Raw genomic sequence first — 13,722 nt, 5'->3', positions numbered from 1 at the left:
ATATATATATATATATACTATATATATATATATGGCCGGGTGCAGTGGCTCATGCCTATAATCCCAGCACTTTGAGAGGCTGAGGTGGGTGGATCACGAGGTCAAGAGATTGAGACCATCCTGGCCAAAATGGTGAAACCCCATCTCTACTAAAAATACAAAAGTTAGCTGGGCATGGTGGCACAGGCCTGCAGTCCCAGCTACTTGAGAGGCTGAGGCAGGAGAATCGCTTGACCCCAGGAGGCGGAGGTTGCAGTGAGCGGAGATCGTGCCACTGCACTCCAGCCTGGCAACAGAGCAAGACTCCATCTCAAAAATAAACAAACAAATAAATAAAATAAAAATGAAACATTAAGATATGAAACTGTAGCCCTTTTTACCTCTTTCTCAATGGCAAAGAGTCATTAAATGAAAGTTTAAAAGCTATATAGATTCAAATACTTACACATTTGCAAAACTTTGTAATATTGACTATGTTAGAATGAGTGAATGAGTGTTTTTAAGGCAAGAAAAGTAGATGTATACTTTATGACAATTTACAATTGTAGATTAAGGCAATAAAAGGACAAATCAAAGCGCATTCAGTCAGAAGACTGCCCCAGCGCGTGGGGGTGGGGAGGGAACGTGACATAGAGGATATTTTCTGCATTTCAGTTTGTTTCTCAGTGACGCTCAGTTTAATTACGACTGAGTTGAATGAGATGGCTACTTAAATTAATATAGAGTCTTGATTGTTTAAGGCTCCTTGGTAGCAGGAGATTATATAAAAATCAGGTTTATCGTTTGAATGGGGAGGTGAATTTTCTTGATTTCGATTTTTTTCAGCAGCAATTTAGAGTCATGGAAAGGGTGGGCTGAGTTCACTGACTAGTTATCTGAGAGTATATTTGTTTGCATATTTTCCTTAATTGAACTGGGCATAGTGGTGATCCCAGTTGCATTGCTGTGTATGTGCCAGTTTAGGTGCTGATTAAACTGTCTGAAGTTTATGCTTGAGGGGAGGAGAGATTTCCATGCAGATTGTGGACTTGTAAAATGGAAAAAGTTCATCTAATTATTTTGCTAAAACATGAAAGCATGTTTAAGGGAGTGTATGAGTTTTCCTTCTATAGTCATCCAATCTTCAGCGTAGGGAGGACTTTGTTGATGAGGGAGTGAGATCCCTCTCACTCTAAGGGCCAGATGCTGGCTCTTAGTTTTGGGGTTAGTGTCTTTGGACAGAGTACAGCCTCTGAGAGATCTCTGGGATGACTGCTGGGAGAGTTTACCGCCCCACTACCCCACAATGTCCCCACATCTCTTTGTATCTCTTCTCTTTGTTTTTCTTCATTCCCCATTTCTTTTTCTCAGCCATTGGTCCCTCAAGCATTGACTGCTCTTCAGACAAAATTCACTGCTGATCTTGGCCATGCTCAAAGTACATTTCCATGTGTTGCGAGAGGTCACAGAGGGAATCAAAAGAGGAGGTTAATTCATAGACAAAAAAGGAGAAGCTTTAATGGGCATGGGATTTCCAATTGGGGTTATGAAAAAGTTCTGTAACTAGATAATGGTGATGGTTTTGCGACATTGTAAATGTGCTTAGTGCCACTTAATTGTACACTTTAAAATGGTTAAAATGGTAAAATGTATGTTATGTGCATTTTGCCACAATTAAAAAAAAATGAGGCCTGGGCAACATAGAAAGACCCCTATCTTTACAAAAGAAAAAAAAATAGCTGGGTATGGTGGCATGTGACTATAATCCCAGTTATGCAGGAGGCTGAGGTGAGAGGATCGCCTGAGCCTGGGAAGTTGAGGCTGCAGTGAGCCACGATCATGTCGCTGCACTCTAGCCTGGGAAACAGAGCAAGACCCTGTCTCAACAAACAAACAAAAAACAAAAAACAAAACAAAACATAAAGAAAAAAACCCAAAAAACACTTTTTCTAAAGTGATGCCCACATTTACAAGTTCTCTCCTATTTCTTATCTCCTAAAGTTTTCATTTAAACATTTAAGAGGACCTAACACACACACACACACACAAACACACATCACCACCACCACCAACACCACTAAACTTAAACAACTAGCAGGAGACCCTGCTATTCATATGAATATATGTTTGTGTTGACCAATGTATGATCCCTCAGTTGGACCTTACTGTGGCCAGCAGCTTTCAGGAGGCTTTCCTGGGCTGAATAGAGATTAGGATGTTATGCTGTAAAATGCATCCAGGAAATCTTCTTTAGGCAAAGCATTAGTGTAGGATATATTGCTGTGTATGTATGTGTATACCTATGCATGTAGGTGCAAGACCTAAATCACCTGAATCTTGCCAATAAAAAGAGATACTTTGGGGCTGACTGATTCTTCACAAACAGCTTCTATTGGTTTCCAATTCAATATGGAACTTTACTCATGGATCACTTTACTTTTCTAAATATAAATTACAGAACTCTACCACTGTACTTTTCAGTCTCACTGAACTAGCCAAACATTGACAAGTAATTGCAGAATTGCAGAAAGTGCATGAAGTAACGTTTTCAATTTTTTCGCCGTGATAGGGCTGTGTTAAAGTCAGGTTCCCTCTGTTGGCTGAGATGAGGGTTGTAGGGCTGAACTTTGGCAATGTCAACAGGTTAGTTTTTGTGTGCTGTTACCCCACTCCCTCTCTTACTTCATTACTCTCCTTTCTTCTACCTCCTAAAGGAACTTTATCCTTGGAAAAGAACTGAGCCTTGATTCTGCAACATAGCGCTGGCAGGGGAGAAGAGCTACTTGCATACCAGCAGTGAAGCTTGGTTTTCCTTGATCTGGATGTAGACAGCCCCTGACCTTAATGACACATATTGAAGAGACAGGGCTAGCGAGAACAGCTGCTTAGTGAATCACACCAGCAGATCAGCTCCAGTCTCGGTGGGGGTGCTAAGTAGAGCAGCCAGCTCACCCTCACAGGCACTGCTCTGCGCACACCCTGGGTATCTTGTTCACATTTCTTTTCTGCAATAATAGTTCTTCATTCATTGTGTACCGTAAGGATAGATTTCATGAGAAGGAAAAGGCAACTACAACTCAAGTTTTGCAAAAGATATTTGACATTTCTGAATTTCATTAAGGAATTTGATTAAGGAATCAAGCAAAACTGCTGATTCCAGTAGCCTGAGGGTGACAGATGGTCAGTTTTTCATCCCTAGATATTAACATCCTCATTCCTCTCTCTCTTCTAAGGTTTCTTAAGATCTTTCCTGGATCTAGTCAAATCACTTTATAATAATTCAGAGGTGGTTCTGTCCCCTTAGGTACTAGGATCTGAATATGGTACCTACAGATGTAGACACTTGCTGTCAGTGATATAGTGTGACAGGAAAGATGTCCTCTAAGTGTTAAATAAACACTTAGTCCTAGTGATCAAGAAGATTTCATTTAAGAAGGAGTATTAATCATTGGGTTAACGTGATTCTCTCCTGCTCCAGCCTCAGTCTGTTTAAGACAGAATTTACTCTTTCGGAACTCTTCGTTGTTCTAATACTACTGCTTCAACCTTAAAATATTCTAGAAATGTTTTGCCTTCATAAAAATTTAGTTTAAATAATAGTTTGATGATGGTTTATTGGTTCAGGTAGGCTTTACTAAAAACATCTAAGATCAAGATTGCCTTCTGTTTTCTCAAATATTTCCAGAGAGGGAGAGTTTGTTACTTTTTTCAGCCTTTTAATGACTCTTTCAGAGCACAATCACTTGTGAGATGGTTTGTGCCTGTATCAGTGCAAAGCTAAACTAGATAGGCCTTCTGCCATATCTTCTTTGCCAACTTATGTTACTTCCTTGCGGTGCCACTGTGAAGAGCGTTGCCAGTAGCCCCCCACTTGCAGCACCTGCTCAGCAATGTCACAACTTGAAATATTTTACGCCCTCATTGGAGAACCTGGGAAGAGTGTAAGGCAGAAAGGAGACTTTTTGATTATTTTGGAGAGCTGTCAGTCCTTTAGGTGGGTGGCCTGGAGAGGCAGGAAAGACACTCAGGGTCAAGGGTTCTCCAAGGTGACACTGTACCCTTGTTCCAAGTCTGGGTTGCAAACCTTAAATATTTGTAGCCCAACAGAAAGAAATGTTTCTAAAAAGACGTTTGCTGTCCATATACCCCTAGGCATCAGACTATACTCAAAGCGACTACTGTCAAACAGGATTCATCTCCAACTTTGAACTCTTGTGTGGTGCTTCTTGGTATTAGTCCCTTCACACTGCATTTTCCTCTCTTATCTCTGGCTCTCTGTATTATATTCACTTTAGCTTGTCTACTCTCTTTTCACCTGCCTCTTCAAAGTAAATAGGTCTTAAAACTACCTTCATCTTTCAACACTTTGCACCATATCAGTCCCTCCTAAGAGTTCCCAGTTGCTTCTTTACTCAGTTTTTTTTTTTTTTTTTTTTTTTTTGAGACGGAGTCTCGCTCTGTCGCCCAGGCTGGAGTGCTGTGGCCGGATCTCAGCTCACTGCAAGCTCCGCCTCCCGGGTTCCCGCCATTCTCCTGTCTCAGCCTCCCAGGTAGCTGGGACTACAGGCGCCGCCACGTCGCCCGGCTAGTTTTTTGTATTTTTTAGTAGAGACGGGGTTTCACCGTGTTAGCCAGGATGGTCTCGATCTCCTGACCTCGTGATCCGCCCGTCTCGGCCTCCCAAAGTGCTGGGATTACAGGCTTGAGCCACCGCCTTACTCAGTTCTCATTTGGAGGCCCTACTAATTTTCCCTTATCTCTTCTTGCATTCTGTATATTCCGCTAACAACAATTGAGAACTTACTGTATGCATTAACATAGGAAAATTAAAGCACAAAGAGTATGTCTTTTTCGCGTAGGAAAATTAAAGCACAAAGGGTGTGTCTTTTCAGCTCTCCAAGGTATTAAATATATTTTAATACTATGATTGAACCATTTAATTTTTCTGCTTGCCCATTTATTAATTTGCCTTATTCCATTTTTAGACCAATTGACACAATACTAGTGAATAAGTCAGGACACACAGGGTTGTTGCTGGAAGAAGCTGTATTTCAGGTAAATACATGCATCACTTAATTACTCTAGATTTTTGGTTCTTCAGATTTCGGTTTTCTTGTTCACTGCTGTATTTGCAGAGCCTAGCACAGTACCAGACACAAAGCAGTGCCTTATAAAGACTTGTTAAATGAGTAAATATATGATATTAGGCTGATGGGGCATACATTCTGGACCCTTACAACTTAAAAGTAACCCCCAATCTGAGTTCAAAATAATTTTTAACTTTATACATGGCATGTCTAGTTTTGCTTTATGTGTTTTCAATATGCTTTAAAAATGTTTCAGAACATGCTTTAAATAAACCAAAGTCGTCAAGAGACTTAATCTTTAGTTTACCTTAAATCTTAAAACTAACCCCCAATCTGGGTTCAGAATAATTTTACCTTTATACATGGCATGTCTAGTTTTAAAAAAATGCTTTATGTGTTTTTAATATGCTTTTAAAATGTTTCAAAACATGCTTTAACTAAACCGAAGTCTTCAAAAGACTTAATCTTTTTGTTTGTTTGTTTGAGAAGGAGTCTTGCTCTGTTGCCCAGGCTGGAGTGCAGTGGCGTGATCTCGGCTCACTGCAACCTTTGCCTCCCGGGTTCAAGCAATTATCCTGCCTCAGCCCCCCAAGTAGCTGGGACTATAGGCGTGTGCTACCATGCCCAGCTAATTTTTGTATTTTTAGTAGAGACAGGGTTTCACCATATTGGCCAGGATGGTCTCGATCTCTTGACCTCATGATCCGCCTCAGCCTCCCAAAGTGTTGGGATTACAGGCGTGAGCCAGCGCACCTCACCGAGACTTAATCTTTAAGGGTTAGGAATGAGCAGATATTCATTATTTTAAATACATGTTTATTAGTGCTCACGATATCATTTAAAACTGGTGCTCATTTATTCTATTGTGAGTGAGGTGAGCTAATGTTTAGTTATGCTCAATGCTAAATGCCCATATGTTCAGTGGGCAGAGTGCAGGTATCAGAGTCAAACTCTTCTGGTCTGAATCTTGGAGGGCTACTCACTAACTGTGACCTGGGACCAGTTATTTGCATTAGGAAATTAGTGTTAGGAAAGTTCAAAAGCAGCAGCAGGCACCTCGCAGGTGCTTGTTAAGTAAAACAGATCTGTGGAATGCATCTAATAATGTCCCTACATCATAGGAGAGTTGTGAAAATTAAATGAGATATCTCTAAAACACTTAACATGGTGCCTTGGTACCTGGTAAACACTCGATAAATCTTATATTGTTATGTTTAATAGAGAAGACATATTAAGATATTATAAAATAAACACATGTAACACCAGAGAACGATGAAGTGATGTGCTCAATGACATGAGTTGTACATAAACCTAGACATCAGAAAAAAGGAAGAATCAGTTCCCTGGAAGGTGAGAAAAGATCTTTCACAATATCAAGAATTAGTGGGGCCGGGTGCGGTGGCTCTCACCTGTAATCCCAGCACTTTGGGAGGCTAAGGCGGGTGGATCACTTGAGGTCAGGAGTTCAAGACCAGCCTGGCCAACATGGTGAAACCCTGTTTCTACTAAAAATACAAAAATTAGCCTGGCATAGTGGCACGCACCTGTAGTCCCAGCTACTCAGGGGGCTGAAGCACCAGAACCTGGGAGGCGGAGTTTGCAGTGAGCCAAGATTGTGCCACTGCACTCCAGCTTGAGCGACAGCGCAAGACTCCATCTCAAAAAAACAAAGCGAAACAAAACAAAAAAGAATTAGTGGGAGCAGAATAGCGTAGTGAGAGGTAGGAGAATTTTTCAGGCGAGAACTGAAGGCAGCCCATGGCCCAGAGGACTGAGGGGAGAAGAGGAGACAGGAAAAAGTGAGGAAGAATAGGGTCAGGGAGCAGCAGGAAGTAAGTGGTAAGGAGCTGGATGGGGCCAAGCAGTCAAAGCCCTGGAAAGCCTGACAGCGATGCTGGGAGTTGGGCAAGGGTGGCAGACAGCATGCCACCCCAGAGGTGTTCAGGCAGTGTGGTGTGGAGGGTCTTGTCTCTTCTTGTTTGGGTTGCCCTGGCCAAGGCTGTCTCTTGCAATCCATTCACGTGTTCCAGGACCTGCATGCTTAAGATCCCTTTTATTCCTGCTTGAAGCCCTTTGGCCCAAGAATTTACTACTCAGCTTTTATAACTCTTTCTTAAAATTGTCTTTCTTCTGGTGAATGACTGTGCCCCACTGAAAGTGTTTTCCTGAAAGGAAATGATAAGGGAGGAAAAAGCTCCAACTACCCCAAGTAGGCATTTTATAGGCGCTTGTACAAAGCGTGAGCCCTTGTGTGTGCCTCGCTTCCTTTCTCATATTTTCTTTGGAATGGGAGCAAGTTATCATTTAAAAAATAACAATGATAATGGACTGGATCCTATCAGTGATCCAAGGTCACTAAAATTCTCTTGCTATATCAATCCTTTTTGAGCTGCCAGGCTTCATCTAAAAGGTGCACCTCAAGTCTCTAAAGGATATACAGTTTATTTTCAGGGTTTTACAACTCAGTCAAGCTGGCTAAAGGCTGAGTATATAATGAACTACTTTTCAGTCTTTGCAGGCCATGATCTTAATATTCTTCCATTTCAGTTTTGCAACAATTGGCGAATCAGGGATTAACACTTTGGTTACCTTTATTCATAGGCTTATAAAAAGAAATAATCATCACAGAGTTGGCAGTTTTGAAGATACTCATATACACAAACATAAGGGTCATCTTCATGGAGCATATTGCATTGACTATTGCATTTGCTCCTCAAATGGGGATATTACATATGAAACCTTACAGAAACTATAGACATGTGGAAGATTATCTCCAGAAAATTAAGAAAGCCCTTTCCTAAAGGTGAATAAAAGGAAGCAAGAGAAAGAAAACTGATGACTGGTATAGCTGAACTTAATAAGTGCTAAATAGTAGCATCCTAGAAGGATATTTATAGAATATTTTGTGTAAGAATTTATATGACTTTTTTTTTTTTTTTTTTTTTTTTTTTTTTGAGACGGAGTCTTGCTCAATCGCCCAGAGCTAGAGTGCGCAGTGCGCAATCTCAGTTTCACTGCTAAGCTCCGTCCCTCCTGGATTCACCAACTTACACACAACAGCACACAGCGAGCGAAACAGAGAGAACAAGAGATGCCTGAGACCACCAAAACAGATAGTCGCACGCTACTTTTTTTTTTTTCTTTTCTTCTTTGTTCTCAAGTACAGAATCGCCGGGTAGATACGGGGTTTCGCTATGTTAGCCAGGATGGTCTCGATCTCCTGACCTTGTGACCCACCCGCCTTGGCCTCCCAAAGTGGACCTATTTTTAGATATTCTTCTTTCGGCCCTCAGAAGATCAGAGAAAGCTGGGTGGTAGGGTGTGGTGGGGGGAGAATCTGTATTATTTTGTTTTAGGGTTGTTTGACATTTGAGGTTATTAATTAACTCTGATGCCTTCCAGTGAATTCTGCCAATTCACTGGACAATTTCTGTATAAATGAAGTGGGTCAGAAGGCAGCATTGAACAAACCATGTCCATGGGCCAGCTTATGTTAACTCATTTAAACCTCACCAATCCCTGTGTGGTCAGAATTATCCCAATTTTATAAATAAGGGAAAAAGGGCTCTGAGAGTAAAGAATAATTAGTTGCCCAAATTCTTTTTTTTTTTTTTTTTTTTTGTGACAGAGTCTAGCTCTGTTGCCTAGGCTGGAGTGCAGTGGCACAATCTTGGCTCACTGCAACCTCCGCCTCCCGGGTTCAAGTGATTCTCCTGCCTCAGCCTCCCGAATACTTAAGATTACAGGTGCCCACCACCACGCCCAGCTAATTTTTTAGTAGAGATGGGGTTTCACTGTGTTGGCCAGGCTGATCTCAAACTCCTGACCTCATGATCTGCCCACCTCGGCCTCCCAAAGTGCTGGGATTACAAGCATGAGCGACCGCGCTCAGTCGAGTTGCCCAGATTCTTATATGACTCATGAGGGCCATGCTAGGACTCAAGCCCTGATCTCCCCAGCACACTGGACTCATTTTTTTTGCATGTGGTAGCTGCCAGGGCACATTCTCTTGCCTTGTCTCTCCTCTAGTCTCATAATGGTCCTAAGCTTCCCAAATCATTTTAACTCTGATTCTTTAACCCACTTCCAAATTATAAAAACTGAACTTATTTCACATTTACTTCTTTCAAAGAATCACTCAACATCCTACACTAATCTTTCATAAAATAGATTTTGTGATCAAGTAAGTCTGAGGAATACAGAACTTAGCACAGTTGGCCCTGTGCAGTGGGTCACGCCTGTTATCCCAGCAATTTGGGAGGTCAAGGTGGGTGGATCACTTGATATCAGGAGTTCGAGACCAGCCTGGCTAACATGGTGAAACCCCTATCTCTACTAAAAATACAAAAAATTAGCCAGGCATGGTGTCTGTAATCCCAGCTACTCGGAAGGCTGAGGCAGGAGAATCACTTGAACACGGGAGGTGGAAGTTGCAGTGAGCCAAGATTGTGCCACTGCACTCCAGCCTGGGCGACAGAGCAAGACTATATCTCAAAAACAAACAAACAAAATAACACAAACAAAAACAAAAAAAAACTTAGTACAGTTTACCAGTTTCTTTCACAAGCTATTTACTCATGTATTTATTCATCCTTTTATTCTGGGAGAACATCTCGAGGGACTAGTTTTCCACAAAACTACCCATCTTGGTAGTGTGTCATCATGGGCAAATCACTTTACCTCTTTGAGCCTAAGTTTTCCATTCTACATGTCAGACTAAAGATATTCTAAAGGTCCCTTCAGCTTTAAAACTTCCTTGATATGGGCCCCACCTCCATGCCAAATTCAGGCATTTGTGCTACCACTATGAGCTTGCTAAGGATAGCCTAAGATTTTCTGAAAACCATTTATTCATTCATTCATGGAATATTTATTTATTTATTATTATTATTATTTTTGAGACGGAGTCTCGCTCTGTCGCCCAGGCTGGAGTGCTGTGGCCAGATCTCAGCTCACTGCAAGCTCCGCCTCCCGGGTTCCCGCCATTCTCCTGCCTCAGCCTCCCGAGTATCTGGGACTACAAGTGCCCGCCACCTCGCCCGGCTAGTTTTTTGTATTTTTTTTTTAGTAGAGACGGGGTTTCACCATGTTAGCCAGGATGGTCTCGATCTCCTGAGCTCGTGATCCGCCCTTCTCAGCCTCCCAAAGTGCTGGGATTACAGGCTTGAGCCACCGTGCCCGGCCGGAATATTTATTTATTAATTGTCAAGCACTGTGTTAGGTTCTGAAGATAAAAAGACAAGACATAAATAAGACAAATAACAAACTATCTGCCCTCTGGAGGGGTGACATATATGAACTGATGATTAAAAAAATACATAAGAGAGGAGTAGAACTATGCATAGGTAATACAGACACATGTTAACTGATGATTTTTAAAAATCTCAGTAAGAGAGAAGTAGAAACAGTTATAAGTAATAAAGACTCATGGAGGAACTGCCTCCCATTTGTGGGAGTTGTGTAAGGCCTAGTTGGAGAGAGAACACCCAATCTGGGTTTTAAGGGATGAGACAAAGAAAGGGAAGCTACAGTATACAAGAACCAAAGAAAGCATAGGGAGTTTAAGCAGCATAATGTCTGCAGTGATCTACGAGAGTTTGGCACTGCTGGAATATAAAGTTAGAAAGTTCAAGGCAGGTGACACTGAGCATAACATTGGAGGTGTAGGCAGGGGCCAAATGTTGAGGGCATTCTCTGTCAGATTCTTGAACTTCATCGAAGTGTGTTAGAGATGAAGAGTTGGAGCCGGTGGAAGATTTGAAGCAGGGAAATGACATGTTCACAGCTGCGTTTTATACTGTTGTGTGGAAAGTAGACACAGAGAGACAGGGAGATAAGTCTGGAGACCACTGAAGGTGTTCAGAGGCGAGGTAATGAGTGCCTGGACCAACAGAATAATGGGAAAGCAGAGAAAGGAATGGATTTGAGAAGTATTTAGTATTTAGTAGGTGTAATCTGCTCAGTCTGGTGATTGATTAGATGAAGAGGGCAAAGGAGAGGCCATCACCTTCTAGTTTGGATGATTAAATATTTGATGTCAGTATAAGAGGAGGTGCTACTTTATGGAGAAAAATGAAGTGATGTGATTGGTTTTGAACCTGCTCAGTGTAAGGTCTCTCTAAGACATTTGCAGATATCTTAAAATTTGGAGTTGTTATACTACAACCCCATTCTGTGCATCAAACTCAAATGGAGGTTTCATTTTGTGTAGAGGACTCACATTTAAGGACTACTCCATATTGCTATTTATTTGATTTAGGTTGTTGGAATATTGCAAATAAATGGCAATTTTATTTTTAATAAAACATGAATATCAATTAAAATCATAAATAATTTCAATGTACTCTTATTTAACCACAGAATTATGAGGCAGGCAATAGTGTTTATACTTAATGGTTTAAGTCTCGTTGTTTTTAAGAGTACAGTCAGCCCAGAGCAAGACTCTGTCTCAAAAAAAAAAAAAAAGAGTACAGTCAGTCTTCCGTATCTGTGGATTCTGCATCTGTGAATTCAACAAAAAATTCCACAAAGTTCCAAAAACCAAAGAACTTGTCACACACCAAGTACTACATTGAGTTCACATGAATTGATGTGTAGGTATTGTATTAGGTATTAAAAGTAACCTAGAGCCGGGCGCGGTGGCTCACGCCTGTAATCCTAGCACTTTGGGAGGCCGAGAAGGGCGGATCACGAGGTCAGGAGATCGAGACCATCCTGGCTAACACAGTGAAACCCCGTCTCTATTAAAAACACAAAAAAATTAGCCGGGCGCGGTGGCGGGCGCCTGTAGTCCCAGCTACTCGGGAGGCTGAGGCGGGAGAATGGCGTGAACCGGGGAGGCGGAGCTTGCAGTGAGCCGAGATCGCGCCACTGCCCTCCAGCCTGGGAGACAGAGTGAGACTCCGTCTCAAAAAAAAAAAAAAAAAAAAAAAAATTAGTCGGGTGTGGTGGCGGGCGCCTGTAGTCCCAGCTACTCGAGAGGCTGAGGCACGACAATCGCTTGAACCCGGGAGGCGGAGCTTGCAGTGAGCCGAGATCGCGGCACTGCCCTCCAGCCTGGGAGACAGAGACTCCGTCTCAAAAAAATAAATAAATAAATAAATAAAAATAAAAGTAACCTAGAGATGATTAAAGTATACAGGAAAATATGTGTAGGTTAGATGCAAATACTATGCCATTTTATATAAGGAACTTGAGCATCAGTGCATTTTGGAATCTGCAGAAGGTCCTGGAACCAGTTCCCCATGGACCCCATAGCTATACGTATTGTTGAAAGAAAATAAACCTATACCCACTTGTGTAGATTTATTTTTTTTACTAGTATGATCAAACATAATTTAAAAAGTCGTCTTTTTACCAAATCCTTAACATCTGCGTAGATGAATTTAAAAGATTATAAATCGGCTGGACGCGGTGGCATGCGCCTATAATCCCAGCACTTCGGGAGGCCAAGGTAGGCGGATGACCTGAGGTCAGGAGTTTGAGACCAGCCTGGCCAACATGGTGAAACCTTGTCTCTACTAAAAATACAAAAATTAGCCTGGCGTGGTGACAGCACATGCCTATAGTCCCAGCTATTTGTCCAAGTACTCGGATGGTTGAGGCAGGAGAATCGCTTCAACCCAGGAGGTGGAGGTTGCAGTATGCCAAGATGGTGCCACTGTACTCCAGCCTGGGCGACAGAGTGAGACTCCGTCTCAAAAAAAAAGAAAAAGAAAAAGAGATTGTAAATCTGCTTTTCTAAACTTCATATATGCCAGTTGTTCCAAGTTCTGCAATACCTCAAAGCCAAGAAACTAACTCCTCACTTTCCCAGCTGTCATGGTGAACTGAATCATTTTCTACATGGCTCTTCTCATTTCTTTCTGAATGCACTATTTAAAGCATTCCAGCTGAATAGATTCTGCATGATCTTTCTATGGGTTAGGAATATGGTCTGCATAGGAACTGGCCCAAATATTCCTCACTGGAAGTTGGTATCAGCATGAGCCAGATCCGGGTGTCTGGGGCTCTATCAGCAAGTAGGTCTACACATACTGGAAGCAGGTGACGGGAATGTTAAAGGAAAAAGGGACTGATGACAGATGAGAAATAATAAATTCAAGAAAAAAGTCTCTTACCAGGCTCTTGTTGTATTTTGTGGTTGTTTTTAAACCAAGTGATCTGAGGCTCGGGGGCACCATTAGCATGACAGTCTAAAGTGGTGGAACTGCTGATGGCCACTGTGTGATCGCTGAGGTTTCGCAGGAGGTATGGTGCTTCCTGATCTAGTGAAGAAAGAAAGGGAGCTGTGATTACTCGTCAACTTTATTCTTGTATTTTCTATGCATATCAACATTTAAAATATACAGAGAAACAGCAAAACTCAACTATTAGGTTTCATTTGCATTTTGTTCACTTTCTCTTCAATCATTAACCTGCTGCTTCCACTTTAATAAGATGCTACAATAAATTGAAATGTATTACAATACAGTGAAATCAAGGACTAGATTTTGTATTTTTAGATTTCAATACAAAGGCTTTTGCCTAGCTAACTAGTTTCCTTCCTTTTTTTGAGAGAAGCTTTTCTAAAACTCAAGGATTTTGCATAATAGTTCAGGAGATATAAATAAAAAACATGATTTTGTGTATAGTCTTTTTTTTTTTTTTCTTTTTT

General features: G+C 41.5%; 1 protein-coding gene across 1 annotated transcript in view; it reads right to left on the bottom strand.

Moving 5' to 3' along the window:
- The window catches only part of FLT1 (fms related receptor tyrosine kinase 1), a 200,486-nt gene that overhangs the window by 71,058 nt on the left and 115,706 nt on the right, over positions 1-13,722 (bottom strand). The window contains exon 14 of the mRNA XM_017848483.1: positions 13,187-13,333. Within this exon, the coding sequence (XP_017703972.1) occupies positions 13,187-13,333 (147 nt within the window). The remainder of the gene's footprint in view (positions 1-13,186; positions 13,334-13,722) is intronic.

Source organism: Rhinopithecus bieti, unplaced genomic scaffold, assembly GCF_001698545.2.
Source record: "Rhinopithecus bieti isolate Rb0 unplaced genomic scaffold, ASM169854v2 scaffold_28547, whole genome shotgun sequence".
Classification (NCBI taxonomy): domain Eukaryota; kingdom Metazoa; phylum Chordata; class Mammalia; order Primates; family Cercopithecidae; genus Rhinopithecus; species Rhinopithecus bieti.
The sequence above is the reverse complement of the archived record's forward strand: the minus strand, read 5'-3'. Positions and strand labels throughout refer to the sequence as shown.